Source organism: Panicum hallii, chromosome 5, assembly GCF_002211085.1.
Source record: "Panicum hallii strain FIL2 chromosome 5, PHallii_v3.1, whole genome shotgun sequence".
Classification (NCBI taxonomy): domain Eukaryota; kingdom Viridiplantae; phylum Streptophyta; class Magnoliopsida; order Poales; family Poaceae; genus Panicum; species Panicum hallii.
Genome location: NC_038046.1, coordinates 5,299,347 through 5,317,564, shown reverse-complemented (window position 1 = coordinate 5,317,564; position 18,218 = coordinate 5,299,347). Strand labels below are relative to the sequence as shown.

At 39.4% G+C, this 18,218-nt stretch overlaps 1 protein-coding gene across 2 annotated transcripts; it reads right to left on the bottom strand.

Annotated features, from left to right (window-relative positions):
- Window positions 1–1,235: 1,235 nt before the first annotated feature.
- On the bottom strand, window positions 1,236–12,611 carry LOC112892219. 2 transcript variants are annotated; one of them, XM_025959351.1, is made up of 17 exons: window positions 12,458–12,611; window positions 12,112–12,181; window positions 9,522–9,803; window positions 9,364–9,424; window positions 9,242–9,282; window positions 8,390–8,593; window positions 8,248–8,305; window positions 7,259–7,367; window positions 6,918–6,986; window positions 6,444–6,572; window positions 5,150–5,350; window positions 5,014–5,069; window positions 4,844–4,937; window positions 4,601–4,691; window positions 3,795–3,914; window positions 2,884–3,255; window positions 1,236–2,812 (listed from the first exon to the last, which is right to left on the bottom strand). In XM_025959351.1, exons 3-17 carry the CDS (start codon window positions 9,786–9,788, stop codon window positions 1,400–1,402), a joined length of 3,285 nt encoding a protein of 1,094 aa, XP_025815136.1. In that variant the 5' UTR covers window positions 9,789–9,803; window positions 12,112–12,181; window positions 12,458–12,611; the 3' UTR covers window positions 1,236–1,399. The 2 variants fall into 2 exon arrangements, with proteins under 2 accessions (XP_025815136.1, XP_025815137.1); XM_025959352.1 differs by having other exon boundaries at window positions 9,242–9,424; window positions 12,458–12,544.
- Window positions 12,612–18,218: the final 5,607 nt, after the last annotated feature.

The following is an 18,218-nucleotide window of genomic DNA, read 5'->3' as shown; positions in this document are numbered from 1 at the left end:
GTGCATGTAATCAGATTGGACACACGTATAAACGTTGTCCAACCAATGATGCTGGCCCCAGTTGTGCTGAAGCTGGCCCTACAGGTGATGCTACAGATGGAAGACCTCCGGTTGCATCAAGAAGTGGGAGACGTCGCCGATCGAGTGCTAGTACGTCATCAGGCATCATTTAGTTGTAATTTTATTTAAACGTTGTTTGCTCATATATAATATTTGCTGCGTTGAGATTCTATCATATCTGGATACGTATTTGTAATATTTGCCGCATTGACTGAAGACACAATATTTGGATTCATATATTTGTAATATTTGTAATGTTCATTATCATATTATTTTATTTTTAATGGCATCATGTATTGTACTATCGTAGTATTTAGATTCTACGTTGCAAACGTTATCGTTTAACTATCTTCGTACGAGTTTTAGATACCGTAATCTTCTTCGTAAAATTGAAATAAAATTTTATATGCATAAATCTTATAAAATTGAAATAAAAGTTTATATGCATAAATCTTCTTCGTACGAGTTTGGCGAATAAATCCTATATTTCAAAAAACTCTGAATTGCAAATAGTTTCTCAAACAAAAAATCTAAGAAAAAATATAGCAAAAATGGAGCATCCCGCCCAGTGGCCGGGCGGGAGGCATCCCGCCCAGTGGCCGGGCGGGAGGCCTGCTTCAGGGATCTCTTCGCGAATAAAAAAAATTTTCTTATTCGCGAAGAGGTTCCTGAAATTTTTTTTTGAGCCTCCCGCCCTATGGTTGGGCGGGAGGCTCCTTTCCGCCCGTTCAGCGGGCGGGAGGCACCCATTTCTCTAAATTTTCCCAACTGGCACCCCTTTTTCGAATTTTTTTTAAATCCCCTTTTTAGAAAAAATTCCTCCTCCACGCACGTTCCAGCTAGATGTAGTCGTTGTCACGGTAGCACAGCCAGCCAGCCCACCCACGGCCTCATGACCTCCGCCGGTGTCGCACCCAGCATCCGCGTCTGCGCCGCCCGGTCCGCTTCGTCGTCGTCCCAGAAGCACTCGAGAAAGCAGGCGCGGTGTGGCAGGCTCTCGTTCAGGTCACCGCAAAACTAGCTGCATTGCCGCCTCGGACAAGATCGGTGCCTGTGTTCCGTGTAGCAAAGGAGAAAGAGTTGCAGGGGAAAGAGAGGAGGTAGGTGGTAGCGGCGACAATGCTGTATCGTGCAAATTGCTTGTGCATTTGCACAAAATGAGTGTGCCAAGCAGAAATCAGGAATTCAGGATTTCCCATGGGCTTTTTGCCATTTCTGCAGTCATTAGTGAAAGTACCCTATATTACATAAATATAGCAGCATACTGCCTAAGGACGAGACGGGTTATATATTTTATATATATCACAAGCTAAAACTATGCCTCACACCAACCATATATCTAATCTAAAGACGAGGCACCCGAGAAGCTTTGCTGTTTCTCTAAGGCCCGAACCTTCCGTCGCTTGTAATGCCTCTCTATTTTTGCATCAGTACCCTGACCGTCATCATTCTGCATACACTTGTCACCAGGGACAACTATATCATTCTCTTCACAGGTGCCATCAGGCGCAGGCCTCTTACCATCAAGAGATGTGTTCTCTGATGTTTCATTCTTCGGCATGCAAGGTCTATCAACAAGTTCGCAGGTGCCATCGGGCAGAGGCCTTTTAGCATCGGAAGATTTGTCCTCCAAAACTGGTCCATTGATCGTCCTGCAGGGCACATCCATGGATAGAATCACACCATCAATGCAGGTTGTCTCATCTTCACAAGGAACTGCACCATCCATTGCTGAGTATTTGCAATTGCCGGCATCCTCACCATCAGCATTTACATCAGTTGCATTTGTACAACCACCTGATATTATTTGCTCAGTGTTTCCCTCATTCATGTCGGAGAAAACTGTATTACCACCAGTCATACTATTGTCAGCATTTCCCACTTCCAACTCGGACCTATCCTTGGCATTTATGTTGCTTTCATGTGTACAGTCACCTGCCACTACTTTGTCAATATCTTGCTCTTTCAAGTCAGAGGGAACTGTGCTAACACCAGTCATACCATTATCGGGGCTTCCTATTTTCAACTCAGAACCAGCACCAGTCATACCACTGTCAGCGTTTCCCTCTAGCAACTGAGATGAAACATACAGCTCACCATGATTGACATCGTCTGCAGTTGTGCTAATATCCTTCACATTTTCGATGATGGCATTTTCTACTGTTACAGAATCAGTTGTGCTGATTTCCTTCACATTCTCGATGATAGCACTTTCTGCTATTATAGGATCCACAAGATTATCTTCACACTTCGTATCAGCAACATCTTTGTCGATATCACCTAGCGTGACTGAATCCATATATTCATGATGGTCACCACGATCACCTTCAGCTGTATTTCTTTCTGGATTTGGTCCATCGTCAACTTTGCTGGAGTCGAGCATCATGACAGAAACCACATCTTGAGAAGGTCTAAAGCACTCATCCCCAACGTCTGCACTTCTTTGAAAAGAATGTTCTTGACAGGCAATTACCTGAGCAGTAATTTCAGAGATTGAGCAGCTCGTGGAAACCATAATGGCCTGTATCTCTTCTTCTGTTTTACGGGAAACTTTTTGGTTATCATCCAAAGAAGCGAACAAAGGTTCTCCATGTTCCTTATCTGTTACCACACAATTTGATCCCTTGAGCACTTCATCTTCTTCTGGGGCACATGATCTCATATTAAGTTGATTGTTAGATTCTGCAATAACTGGCTCATTTTTCTCAGCCTCGCTTGACAGGCAAACATTATCCTTATCTGGTGCATACACCTGCCAACATATCAATGTATTAATAACCAAGCTAAAGCAAAGTATGTAAAGCCATCGACAAATAAATATACCTGAGACTCTTGTAGATTCTGTACATCGACGATTGAAACCTTCCCAGTGTCCAACATGCACCCAGAAACAGGCACCCCCTTTTCTTCGGAATCATTTAAACAGATGGACTTGGATGGCTGTATTTCATGAGTGCCATCACGAACTGCGCAAACTGTTTCAGGGTCACCAGCAGTGCACCTCTGAGCAAGAAACTCATTAGCTGATTCCTGCTCAGCATTTGAGCATCTTTGATGTCTTTCATCAAGCTGCTCACCACCGCAAGCTAGCTTAGGGTGATTCTGAGAAGATCCTGTCAACACCTCATGAATTAACTTTCGGACAACCGATCGCTTGAGAGAAGCTTCAGCGGGTGCAAACCAATCACCACTGAGCTGAAAAGTACATTAACAGCAAAAATTCAGAAGATAAAATACCTGTTAAAATCCAAACTCAAAATATTTGATATGATAACTTTGCTCTTGAAGGATTTTGTGATAACTAAGTTTGAAGAAAACCAGAATTAAATGGCCAAAGCACCCATGAAGGAGAAAAAGAAAGGCATAGTCAAACCAAATTAATGCCAAGGCAAAGTTTTAGTAAGAAAAAGTTACAAGCCTAAAGATAAATAATCTATCACTCATAATTCCACTGTTCCACAAGATTGTAAATATTCACATCGTTCAACTTAAATTCACCAGCTATAACTTCAGGTTAGTGCAGTACAATTTTCACTATCGAAATTCTTAGCAACCAAGTGTAAAATAGATTACACCAATAATCAAGAAACAGTTAGCACAGTTCTGACAGAGTACATAATGGCAACAGCATTTTGTGCTTCAAGACCAGGCAAACTACTTTACCTGAGAATGGCAAAGAAACAACAAGCTGCCACTAAACAACAAAGAAAACAAATTAAGATTCCGGAACTCACAAAGCCAGAAAATACATCAATCTTCAGTGGGTTGAAGTTCCTTGGAGCATCCATCAAAAATAGTTCCACATAATGGAGCAAGAACAAGCCGCAATCAAATGAATTATCCTGTTGAGGGAGCTGCCCACAAATATAACATAATTGGATTACAATCCACAATTAGAACACCAAAGCTATAGAAAAGGTCAAAATTCTAGATGTTGGTTGGCATACATGTAAAATGGCCTCTTTGGTTGGTAAAGATGATTTAAATACATATACCATGCTTACTTTAAACCACCACACAAAAACTTGGCAGTATACTCATGGGGAAAAACCAGTGTTCAACTGTGGCCATGATTTTCTCCATAAAAGAATAGAAGAGGCATGTTACAGGTTTGGGCATATTTTGTGCCCAAAAGTTTAGTCTTTGATTGCCCACATATTGCAAGATTCTTGGATGGAAAACATGTGAATTAGGATGCACACATGAACAAAAGTCATGCGCAAATTATTGAAATTGACCTACATATATGGAAAATCTTGTCAACGTGATCATCTTTTATGATAGATCAAACCATACAGACTATATAGGAGCAAAGACCCTGAAACATCAATCATCTTCCATGACTGGAAGTAGTAACACAATTCTATTACCACTACTATATATACTTATGGATAAAGTTCCTGTCCTCTTCAAACAATAAATGAAACCATGGAGCCACTACTCCGCCAAAATCAAATGATTCTAATATAAGTACTTTAGAAGAATTCCACCTAGGGATTTAGAAAAGGACGACAGGTGCTGAAACTTTTTATGTACAAACCTCAAGGGAGACAAATCTCAAGTTCAAGAACTTGTCCAAATTATCTGATGCTGATTCAGGGTGCCTTTCCTTCCACTCTTCCCATAAATAACTGTGCAGAAAGAATCAAAATTAACACATGATCCACCATATATTGATTACAATGAGTGTGGATTTGCAAAAGAAACAGAAAGTTATGGGCGAACGAGTCATAAGCCATTACACAAAAGTAGCAAATGTACCATTCCTATGAAATAGACTTACCTTTGAATTATGTCCTTGAGTCCAGTATGACTTCCTTTAAGTGAATCCATGTGTAAAATACATGGAACTTTACCTGAGAGCTTCGTATCAGCATCTGCAGCAACACAGCATGTAAAGAAAAGCGCTACTAAAAAATTGTCACAAGTTCACTTTTCAATTTACATCCATGCCTTTAAATGTCGCCACTTCTCCAGGATAGCAAATAACAATTAAGCTCCAATGCAAGCTGAAACACAGGCACATAATTAATATTTTACATTGATTACCATGACATAAGCATGACCTTTTTTGTTATAGGGTTCTTACTTGAAGTTGACTGGAATGAACAGAAAATCCTTCTCAAATACATTTATTTTGCGGGTCCATTTGCGAACACGTAAGAAGGCTGCTCTACCTTCTGGAGCTCTCCCCTGATCTTTGTCAAGATCTGCCAGCTTGCGAAAAAAGAAGCTATTAAAGAAGTGGAACCTGCGCTTCTCGGTAGATTCAATTCTAGTGGTCAAGTATCTGCAAAACATAAATTAAGGACTGACTTAATACAAGTAAAAACACACTGCAGAACAACTTAAAGCTAAGCACAAATAATAAAGAATCAATCTACTTTAACCAGAAAAGGCCAAATGAAGGTCTTAAAAAAGCAAGAATAACTAATGAAAAAGAATATTCTTCATTGGTATGTTGTATTCAGAACCAACAGATTGTCATATTTGGAAATATGACGTTTGCACATTAAATATTTAACAATCAAATTCGTCTTCAAAAACTATCTGACTTCATCGACATAAGAATTTCAGGATTGTTAAAAAAAGAGAGAAATATGAGGTAAAACAAAGCAACATTAACAACTTCAGATATTAGTAGCTTATCGCCTGGAGTTTAATAAAGAAATCTTGATTTCAACAGCAGCGGTGCTTACTGTTGGTTTTTGCCTAATTTAGGGGTTTGCCAAATTTTAAAATTAAATTATGCATTACAAAATCTGTTTTGTACCTAATTGAGTGGAACTTTTGGTGTTTGGACCTCTGTCAAAAAAAATCCTACTTCTAACTGCCCTGCAATCGGTATCTCTCTAGTTGTTTGCTTAGGTATTTTGTCGGTTCCCTTTCATATCATGACTTGTGGGCAGAAGCAATATTTCAATACAAACATCAATTGTGTTTTCATAGCATGTGTGAGACGTGAGGATTTTACAGGAATCTTCAAAAATCTGCATTAGACAGTCTTGAACTGAAACCCACCATACATGTGTCATTATTAATTCTTCATTCGTCTCAACAAATTTAAAATGGAATACTTCACTTGTCAACAGTCTAATCCAATATTCAATCCTTTCCTTAGATTTAAAGTAAGAAGACAAAAGACTCAAAAGTTCCTACTGTCTGGTACCAAACTATAATGCAGCAACCAGCTGCATGTTACATGAAAAACGTCAAAAGAAAAAAAAAACTATTGTCATCACAATCAACTTTAGCAACAAAATTATGTGAAAAACCAGGAGATGTGTGTATGTATATTACTATAGCAGTACAGAAATGTAATAGGATATTTAACAACTAAAGCTTTCAAGACAGGATGCTGTCCAGAAAAAGTTTCAACCTACTTGATATAAAAGTCAATTATTGTATCATTGACAAAAGTTTCAGGAAGAAGAAGCTCAACATCTCTTTTGCTAATGGAAACAGCATCAGGATCTCCGTGGGGATAGATAATATCTTCGAAGTCGTCAGTGCTGAACCAATGAAAACAAATTACAGAAAAAATAAGCACAAATTACCAAATATGAAAAAAAGTAAATGTAGCCTCTGAGTAATAGTAGCACAGGCAAAAAGTATACGTATTTTCCTTACTGGAAGTATTGTCTCAAATAGAGTTCAGGTATAGATAATCATTTGTCAGGATGTAAAACATCGAGTACAATGAGGATAAAGTGCTGGGAAATTTATCATAGCATCAACATTGTCCATATGACTACGGAAATGAATGTCATGAAGCCTTAATGTCTCTAGATATCTACACTTCTCAGAGAAAGGGTGAAAAACAACAGGAGAGAGTCGTGCAATTGTCATATACACACCTTGAAAAGTATTGCCTAGGGAAAAACAGACTAGGTTCAATGCTCCAATCCTCCGATGTAAAATCATCCCTGAAAAATGCATTTAATTATCTTTAAAAAGCTGCAAACTTCACACTAAGAGCATAACATCAAAAGTATCAAACTCAAACTGACGATTAGAATAATATTCACCCTCTTATAATTTATGCCTGTGCTTGATACAGGATACCCATATCCAATACAAGCCCAAAAGAAACTATACCCCCCCCCCCCAAAAAAAAAAAGACTTATATTTACGATTGGAAGAGTACACTGAAATTAACTCAATATTCAGCGTGCAAAAACTTTATCCCATAACTTACGATGGGATTTCTTTCCATATTTCTTGATATCTTGGTCCAAGTTCCCAAATCTTCTGTTGTCTCCTTGGCCATTGTGAATCATCAAGACAAAATTGTACTCTAACAGGACCTGTAGAATATAAAAACAAACAAACTAGTTGGTAAGAAGCAAGGAGCATCTCAATCTCAATATTATATACATAAAGGCTGCTCACTCCTCCACTAGAGTTACTATCATTTTTCTTAGTGAACTAAGTTAACATCTTAGCTTAGATATATGCAACAACAACAACAACATCTAATGTTGAAACCAAGCCTCAAATGGAAAGAGCAAGCATAACTCAAAGAAAAATGGCATATTTGCCCATCAATGGACCTCAACTTGAGACTTTCCATTAAATATGTCTAAGTTCAAGTTTTCCACAACAATGCACAGAGTTTTGTCAATTTACAAGGATAGAAGGCAAAAATAAGCTATCAAATGATCATAATGTCCCCTTCCTTCCTTACACTCTTTGCATTGTTAATGGACAGGCAGTGAGCAAAAAGCATGGGATGCCTGAGGACATAACGAGTAGTTGGACTTGAAGCAGTGCCACCCAAAGATGGTGCACCCAAATCTGGGTATATTTAAGCCCAATCCCCGAATAACGGCTATTTAGTAAAGCAAGGGAAGGCAACCTGCACCTTCATGCCACAAGTGTTCAAGGCTTGTTGAATGGATGGCATACAAACTGCACCTAGAGGTGATTAGATAGAAATGGCAAACACAAAGAGATGGAAAAGGGCAAAAGAAGAAGAAGAAAAAAGGGAACCACCTAGCCCTATCCCACAGTGCCAAACAAGACCAGAAACATCTCACTTACATGTGACCTAAAGGTAGCTCTGTGACTTTTAAAAACCTCAAGAATTGACCACAGTGCTATCTCCAACCTCAAGCATCATATGCATCATACATAAGCATTATGTGTCATGTAGCATCGTAATATGGGGGAAAGCACATCTGGTACCTGCATTTCCAGTTTCTGCTTTGGGTCCAGCAAGGAGTGTTATTAAGGCAGATCCAACCTGGTTTCCAGCATCATACATATTGAACTGTGAAAAGTATGAAACAAGAGGGATAGTGATAATAAAATAAAGTGAATTGCTTACATTCTGAGCCCATTTACAACTGATGGAAATAATATTTGATATTTCCCACTGTAAAGCTATCATCTTCTCATCTTCAAATGAATCTAAATCCATATACTCAATTTTGATCCCATCCCATGAGAAAGTAAAGTGAGGCTCAAGATGCAAAGTTTTGTCGCATGTTATAAAGGCAGGACTAAGCACAACTGGTCGTTCTTTATCAACCTAAAAAGAGCCAAAAAGAAAAGGAAATTATAGATGTCCGCAACATTAAGCAATATATTGGTCCAATCTAGAAGACAAAGGTGGCAAAGATTGAACTGCAGCACAAAATGTATTAAGCATCTAAAATTGCAGCAAGCTTCAAAAACATCAAAAATATAAATACTTTTGGGGTAATTTTTAATGGAAAACAACAGAATTCCGTTATAAGCAGGATCGTAATTTTAAAAAACATAGTAGAAGGATTTAAGTAACCCTAAACATTTTTCCTAAAAGAATTTGTATGTTACATAACTCAGGGGATAACAAGAAGAGAAACAGAATGATGTAGGTCAGTTCACACTTAACTACTCTTTCAAAGAAAAAAAATGATTAGCTCACAAATTATGTTCACTGACCAAGATCAGTAATCAAACGCTTTAAATATTCTACTGATGATTGTTTTTAATGTCAAACCCCATTGCATATCAGTAGCCAATGCAGTTACTCACTTTCCTCAAAGACTAAACTGACAAGGTGTGACATGTTCACTGGGAAAATGTCAAGATGAAGCACAAAGAAACAACAGTAGCGTGGTTTCAAGCATATAGCTTTCTATCCAAAATGTTGACCATACAATCATAAATTATAGTTTAATACAAGGAGATATACCATCGCATCATACATATGTTGCAGATTTTGCTCCATGTAACCTGAAATTGCACAGAATTGAAGACATATCAAGCAGAGGCTATTACAAAAGTCAAGCATATTACTAGGCATAACATAGTTACCGGTAGACGAAGTGTCAGGGCTAGATGGCATGCTTTCTTCCTCAGAATCAGCTACCACTCCCTAATAGAAGCCAAACAATTATCGGTTAACAAACAAAATGCAGTGAACAGAACAGGAATAATTAATTTTATGAACAGGTAGGTAAATAAATATATACTTTCGATTGAAGCTCAAAGGGTTGTGCATTGCCAAATCTAATTTCCTCCATAGGCTGAATTCCTGACATGTGATATTCATCCAAGCAAGCATTGGTATTGATATTATCAGTATACATTGCCGAAGTTGCCATTACTACATCAAATTTGGTTGTTTCATGGGAAGTATCCTGATCCATTTTACGATATTCAACTGCATATGTTTCTTCACCCACATCCGTTTCATGCATACCAACACTTAACAAACCAGAGACTTCAGCATGATTCATCTGTAACTTTCTGGCCTGGCACAAAGAAAGAAATACAAAATAAAAGAATATATTAGGTGACAAATGACAGCCACAAACCAGGGTTACATCACTCAATCGATCATTTAGTTGCTGAAACAAATGCACTGAAATAGAGATTCTTGAGGCTTTTTAGCTCAATACAATTTTAAGATAGTAAATTTCATAAAACCACAGGATCTGGGGCCAAATTTTCATAAAGCCACAAGTTCTTTAGTACATGTTACTTAACACACGAGAGATGCACATAGGTGAGGATCCACCACCTCCCCCAGGCCATCCCCTCCCTCACCAAATCCAATCCCTATCAGCACCAAAAGCTCCATTCCTTCCACAAGCTCTAATCATGTGTCCTTAGCCTCAGTCTATCTCTACTTTCTGTTGAATTGAGTAGGAGAGACATCTATTTTTCATGTGAATCTCAATGTCGTGCTGCATTTCTGAATCATTGCGAGTCCGACTTGAGAGTCAGTGGTGGAATTTTTTGTGTAACCTTCTGGGACATTTGCTCTTATTTGTTAGGTGATCTACTGATCTTGCTATGTTGTTACTCTTTTGCTAATCGATGAATTTAATTTCTGCACTTCATTTGGTTTGTAATTGGCTTGCCCAGCAGGTAGGTTAGTTATGCAATGGCTTATAGTGTATTTCTTGGTGATCTGGTAGTTTATTTTGTTGCTACTGTTCAGTCCAGAACTCGTACTCAAGCCAAGTATGTCTCAGTCTTGGATATGCATTTATGTTTCTAGATATTGGATAGATACATAGTTGTCCATCTCATTTATAGATAGCACTATGGCTAATTCATCCAATGGACTAGCTGTAGCATGCTCTACAGATTTAATTTGAGTTCGCATATGGGGTATCAGGGGGCTGTTTTGTTCATGTTTTCGGTAGGCCAAGCCAAAGTTTGGCCCCAGCAAAAATTAGAGGATGATCAAAATTGTTGTCCTAGTGGTATTGTTTGGATTGCTACCAAGCCAAAATCCTTGAAACATGGCTAGATAATTCTATGTTGTGAGTATGACATATAGGTCATACATGGTGCGAAAATATTGAACACAAAAACAAGGTCAAAGTGAATCTTGTTTTGTAAATTTAATCAAAATAAATACAACACTGCAATCAGATTGGTAATTAAAATCTTGAAACTACTGTTTAGTCATTTGAGGGTGGTTCTCCAGCAACTAAAGCCCACTAGCCCTGAAATCTACTGCCATGTAACCTTTGCACAGCCTTTGGCTGCGCCAATCCGGCGGCCAAACTCTGCCTTGAATCTGTGAAGAAACCAGCAGGGAGGCCTTTTTTTGGCCCAACCAAAGTAGCAGCAAATTGTCTGGGAATGGTCAAATTTGGCTTGACCAACTGAGCTTTAAACCAAACAGCCAACAAGTATCGCTACAGAATGACTATTAATAGCAGCTAGCGTTTCTCTCCACGCTGTGGCTATAAAATTTGGCCCTAAACTAGTTCTGGATGTTTAAAAAAATTGGGGGGACCTCATGGGACGGTAGCCGAATCATCTCTCCATGCAGCTCTCCAATAGCATACAAGACTTCGTGGAAGCAACAACTAAGTGTTTCTGAACCCTTCTAAAATTAAGCTCTATCAACTTAGACCTACAAGTGGCCAACCTCTTGCACAAACATTGTAAATTGTTCCTCAATTGAGCTATTACGTGTCTGCAAGCAAGCACCTTTGTCCTAAGCAATGTGCATAAGTGGAAAAGGGGGACTCTCCTCATGCAAAGTTGGTCTACACAGTGCCGGTCATCATTGTGGAAAATGAACCTAAGGTTTGTCATCCTAATTGTGTCTCTTTCAACTAAGGGGCCATAGGTGACACGTGGTGTATGGACTGCACGCCTATACATGAACAGTGTATATGCACACATGTAGCAACTACAGCAGCATGACCAATGATTTTACGCCGCTTGATAGCCAAATCATCCATCTAATTCTAAACATTTCAATCAAGGATAAATTGCAATCAGAAATTGATACATACCAAATTCATGCATGAAAGGAAAAACAGGCTCAAAACTATATCTAACCTTAACCATATGCTCTCTACACGGCTCATCCTTAATCAAGTCTATTAGAAATGAACATACAACACGGTTCAGAATCTGAGAATGATGAATCTAGTTTTTCTCTCTCTTATTTTAAAAAACAGGAAAATGGACCATGTAATTTTACTGAATGGAAGTATGTACATTTGCGTCATTTTAAACGCCAACTGTGAGCTTTATTTTCACTGGAGCCTATAGCGGCCAACAAGAGAGGTAGGGAATGGGCAGACCTACCTCACCACTTCGGAAGGGGAGCTCACCAGAGGGTAGGGAGGGGCCTCCTTGCCGGCACTGCCTGGCAGACCTGCAGGGAGAGAGAGGACGAAGAGGTGAGGATGGAGAGGAACCGTGCGACTAGCGGAGGGCTAACCCTAGTTCCATGTGCGAAAAAAAAACGGACAGTGGAGGACAGGGGCGGACCCAGCATAGGACATGGGTATACATGTATAATTTTTGCAAACGAAATCGAAGTTAGTAGGTAATATAATGTAACTGAATCAGATCCGAATACAAATAGTTTTGTTAGGGTTTGGGGTGCTTCGTCTCGCAATTCAGAAGCAAAGAGAAGAAGCGGGCATACCTGGTGGATGCTTGTCGCCGGCAAAGGGCTGGGCGAAGACGTGACGAATGGCGCCGCCGCTCGCCCAGTCCCTCCCCTAGTCGTCGCCACCAGGGCAGGAAGACCAAGGGAGGAGAGAGTCAGAGAAAAGGGAGAAGGAATCAGAGATGAGCCTGACTGAGGCCCTGAGCCCTGAGGGGGAGGGCTGTGAACGAGCCGAGCTCGAGCGAGCCTCGAGCTGGAGTTCGATCGATAGCATGCTGAGCCGAGGTCGATGAGAGCCTGAGATCCCGCCGAGCCATAAGCTCGCCAAGGTTCGAGCTCGGCTCGAACAGGTTTAGAGCGGCTCGACATTAGGCAGAGGAAGAATAATATTTTTACCATTTTGGAGGTCAGACAGAGATGTTTATGTGGACATCGATGATGGGACAAGAAGGCACAAATGTAAGAGGGTGATTTAATTTAACAAATGGAAAAGGGGGGGGGGGGGAATAAGCACATCTAGATATTTAGCCTTATCCTTTTGTGTCTTTCTTAAAGTATAGCTCGGTAGCTAGTGTCTGCTAATGTGTTTCAGCCTCCAGCTATATTGTTTCGACTTTGAATGGTTGAAAAATTAACTGAGATAACAAGAATGTATACACACACCGGGCAAACAGAAATACTCGAGCTTCATCATGTAGCCGGATCTCGAATTCTTTGAGCTCGCAAACTCCAAGTTAAACTCGAGCTCAAGTTGATTTCTAGTATAGTTGAGCTCTAATCGAGTTTTCAGCGAGTTAAATTTAAATAGCTCACGAGCCTCGCAACCAGTTAGATAGGTAGGACGAGTGATGAACCATGAAAACCCAACAGGCGAGCATGCATTAGGTAGCATTAAGATGTTTTTATTTTATCTGCCTTCCTCCGTCTATATATTGCTATCTTTTCTTTAAAATATAATAAAGTAGCTAGGTGGTCCGCACTAATAGCTCAGGTAGCTAGATTATTTCATGATAATGTTTGGGATCCTTTTAACTTAAAATTAAATATATTTAAATGATTTTATTTTGTTATTTCATTGTTATAATTTTTCAAAATAGCCCAATTTATGATATCACCTTTTTATCATCTTATTTCATTGTGCAAAACATGTACATGATAAAAGGGAATATCTGTGTATAAACATAGTTTAGATGCATATGCCTTATTTTGATGGTGCTTCTACGTACTCTTCCCTTGGCTGATCAGTCCTTATTTGTGTACCTCAATTTGGACAAATTATGAAATTAAGAGCAAAACACTGTATTAGGGATTATGTGTTATAATTCTTTCAATCCTCCTTTGCTCGCTAGTGTCCCTTTTCTTAATATTGTGTTTGATACTTTTTTCCATTTTTTATCTAAACATTTAGTTATTATGAATTAGATTTTACAGGAGTAATTTATTTACATCTTTTTCTTCCCAATACCTATGAAAATAGTCCCATAAAAATATGATGAAAATATATTGATTTGCTGAAAATCAGGATGCTAATTTCACTTAATTCTATTGTCTTCTTGGACTCACTATGGATCTTTAGTTTTAGTCGTTTCATACTTTTTTATTTCATTTATTGTTTCTATGGTTTCAAAAAGCCTTTACTTCTAAAATTATTTCATTCACATGTACCAATGCCTCGTGCGCCCTCCCATAGCTAGGAAGCCTTTTTTCACCAGCTAATTCACCTATTCTGTTCAGTTTCTCATTTGCTCCACCGCTCTTTCTATAGATTGGCGCTAGAAATTAGGGTACAACGGATCTCCTCGACTCCCCTCATTGCACCTTGATGATTCTACAAATACTAATTCACTCTGCACTTATATACTATGCACTTAAGGTAATCGTTATAGGTCTGTCATCCTGATCGAGATGCTTTTAGTTTACTCTTGTATCATAAAAAATTGAACTGTTATGACACAGATCCACTAAGATCAGAGATGGAGATATTCATGATTTTAGATCTATTATTGTGGTAATTTATAAACCCATAGGTGAGTCTATTGGATTCATTTAACACTTAAGTATTAAGGGGGTATCTCAGAGCTAAACTTTAGCTCTGTTATTTGAATGCCAAATAAGAAGGCTAAATAAATATTGATTGGTAATCTAATTGCCCAGATAATGCTTAGTTGGTTGTTAGAGCCTGTTAGTCCTGATTAGGGCTAAACTCCATATTTAGCCCATTAGGGCACCTAGGGATAGATTTTAGTGCCCCTATTTTAGCCAATCCAGACACCCCTAAATTATTTTTTTTTCATTCCAAGGCTACACCAGATGTTGCTTTTGGAATAACTTAAGTTAAACATACTAACAACTCTATATAATATAACAACATTGATTGGTTTTCTTTACTTCTTTTTAATCTAAACTTTTGTTTATACTTATGGGCTCACTAGTGTTGATATAATTAATTCACCAAATAAATAAAAAAATTAGATCTTTCTTTTTCACATTAATTAACATGCGGATTTCTAACTCCGATATCGAATGGATGTGGTATGTGGTGGCCTTTTAAATCTCAAGTATTATTTTTTTGGGCCACCTGCTCCGGAGCCATTCTCCTTCGTAGGCGGTTGTAAGCATCTAGACCCTTAAGGTTTGTTTCGGTGATTAATGACAACCATTATTGTGACTAATGAGTTTGTGCAGATTTTTAGATCATTATCGCTCATTTGGTTATATGTCAAAAGAGGCCCCTAATTCTCATTAGTCAAAAAGGCGATCTCGGCTTTCAACTCAATAATATGTCAAGACTAAGGATCTTTCTAGTCCTGAGTGTCATAAGGTTGAGAAGGACACTTAGGTTAGTATAGGTTTTATAGTTTTGTAGTGATCGCACTATTAAGAGGGGTTTAGGCTTAGTAACTTGAGCATGGACATGGTCATTTGAAAATGGATGCACACAATGGTCACTCAAGTTACTAGAAGCTCAAATAAGTGGTTCTTAACTTATATCTCAAGAAATATTTGGATTTCATTCAAGACTCAAGTCAGAAAAGGCAAAATCAGAAAAATCCTATTCACCGGTTTAACCGACGCTTCAACTCTTCTATACGTCGGTTAAACAAGGTCAGCAGAGTTTGACAAGTCAATTCACCGGTTCAACCGATGATATTTGAAAAAGGACGTCGGTGCAGTTGTCCAGAGACTTTGTTTTTCTGTTGATCAGTGGACAACTACACTCACCGGTTAAACCGACGATATTTGAAATTGGACGTCGGTGCAGTTGTCCAGTGACTTGGTATTTCAGTTGATCTGTGGATGGCTACACTCACCGGTTAAACCGATGTCACGTCGGTTAATCTTCCCAAACAGTAACGGCTAGTTTTCAGATGGGGAGTTTACATTCACCGGTTAAACCGACGATGATTATTGGAGGGACGTCGGATTAACCGGCGATACGCAGTTTTTCTGTCAGCTTTTTCTCCAACGGCTCTATTCGTGTGAGCTGCCCATATATACTCCTCCAATGGGTCATTCTACCACTCTTGACACCAGGCAACACCCAAACACACATACTTTAGTCAAGAGCCACTTTGAGCTTCAACATTTCATACACTTGTTCATTCAATCATTCAAGAAGCAAGATTAAGGACTTGAGTAGAGAGAAGCTTGTGTGCATCCATTCTTGGTGATTGGTTCTTGCTCAAGTGAAGGCCTTAGCTTGTTACTCTTGGTGATTGGCATCACCTAGTCGATCTTGGTGATCGAGCTGATTCTCGCGGAGCTTGCCAAGGATTGTGGAAGCCCGGAGAAGAGACTTGTACGTGGCTTGATCTCCACCACACCGGGATGGTGAACGGAGACTCTTAGTGAGCGCCCTCGTCTTGGTGACTTGGGAGGTGACAATACTCTTTGTGAGTGTCACAACGTGGATTAGGGGTGTGTGCCAACACATCGATACCACGGGAAAAATCCGGTTGTCTCTTGTCCACTTTACTTATTCAAGCATTATCTTTCATGCAATTCATTCATGTGCTTGATTTAGGGATGACTAGTTAGCTCTACCTTGCTAGGCTTTATCTCTTTTTTATCTTATCTAGCTTGTGTAGGTTGTTTAGTTATCCGGTTGGTGAATTGGTGTCTTTCTAGTTTTGCATAGGTTAAGGTTGCTTTATCTTGTTTTAGAAACTAAAAAAGGCCCAATTCACCCCCCTCTCTTGGTCCATCGATCCTTTCAATTGGTATCAGAGCCTCGTTGCTCATTTGGATCATTAGGCTTCACCGCCTAGAGCTATGGCCAAGATGGGTGGTTCGCCGCCTCACTTCGAGGGCAAGAACTTTGCCTATTGAAAAGTTCGCATGGCCGTATACCTTGATGCGATTGCCCCCGAAGTATGGTTGGCAACTAAAGTCGGGTTCACCGGAGATCCCACCACCGACCAATTAAAATGGAATGCTAGAGCTATAAATGCAATTTTCGAAGCTATTAGTGAGGAGGTCTTTGCTAGAGTTAATGGCATGGACCTAGCAAGTGATATTTGGAAGGAGCTCATTGAGATTCATGAAGGTTCCACCAAAGTTCGTGAGCAAAAATATCACTTGTTTAGAGCTAAGTATGATTCCTTCAAAATGCTAGCTCATGAAAATTGCAATGATATGTATTCTCGCTTGAATGTCATTGTCAAGTACATTAATGCACTTGAAATATCCAAAATTGACAGTGCATCCATCAACCGCAAGATCCTCATGCTCCTCTCGAAGCCCAAGTATAACATTATCAATGCTATGCTTCAAAAGGAGGATCTCGCCACAATGGAAGTAGGAGAACTTATGGGCGAAATTCGCGCTCATGAAATGAGCATTCTTGGTATGACCGAAGAGCCAACATCAAGCAAGTCAATTGCTCTAAAGACCAAGACAAACAAATCCCGCAAGCTCAAGATGGTCAAACAAGACTCAAGCTCAAGCAATGAAGAAGATGATCATCATGAGAGCTCATCCGATGTTGAAGATGATGGAGAACTTGCTCTCATGATGAGAAAGTTCACACGCTTGAATGAGAAGATCAATAAGAAGGGCTTCAACTTTGACTCCAAGAAGGGAATGTTCCGGCCAATGGATGTCAAGAACAAGATTTGCTACAATTGTGGCGAAAAAGGACACATCCGTCCAAATTGTCCCAAGCCGGATAAAAGAAGCAAGGACAACAAGAATAAGTATCGCCATGATTCAAGCGATGAAGAAGAAGAGGAGAGAAAGAACAAAAACAAGAGATTTGGGAAGAAGAAGACCCATGACAAGAAGATCAAGCTCTTCCCAAATAAGAAAGGGCACACCAAGAAGAGTTTCTTGGTGGAGAAACAAGAGTGGGTGACCGATGTCTCATCAAGCGAAGACTCAAGTGATGGAGAAGACATTGTCACTATCGCCCTCACCAATGAAGAACCACCTCTACCACCGCCTCCTATGTGCCTCATGGCAAAAGGTAACACCAAGATATGTGAGGTGGATAGTGAAGATGACAGTGATGAAGAGCTTGATCCTAATGAATTCACTAACCTTATCAATGAGTATACATCCGTCATCAAGAGGGAAAAAGGCAAAGTCAGAATTCTTGAGAGCACTCATGCCAAGTTAGAGCTTGCCCACTCCGACTTACTTAGTAAGTACAATGACTTCCTCAAAAAGCACAATGAGTCACTTGTACTTGCTAAGCAAGTTGAAGAGAGCCACAAAAAGCTCAAACAAGAGCATAGGGAGTTGGCTCACAAGTATCAAGAACTTGAATTTGCTTATGAAGTAATTGACCCAAGTCTTG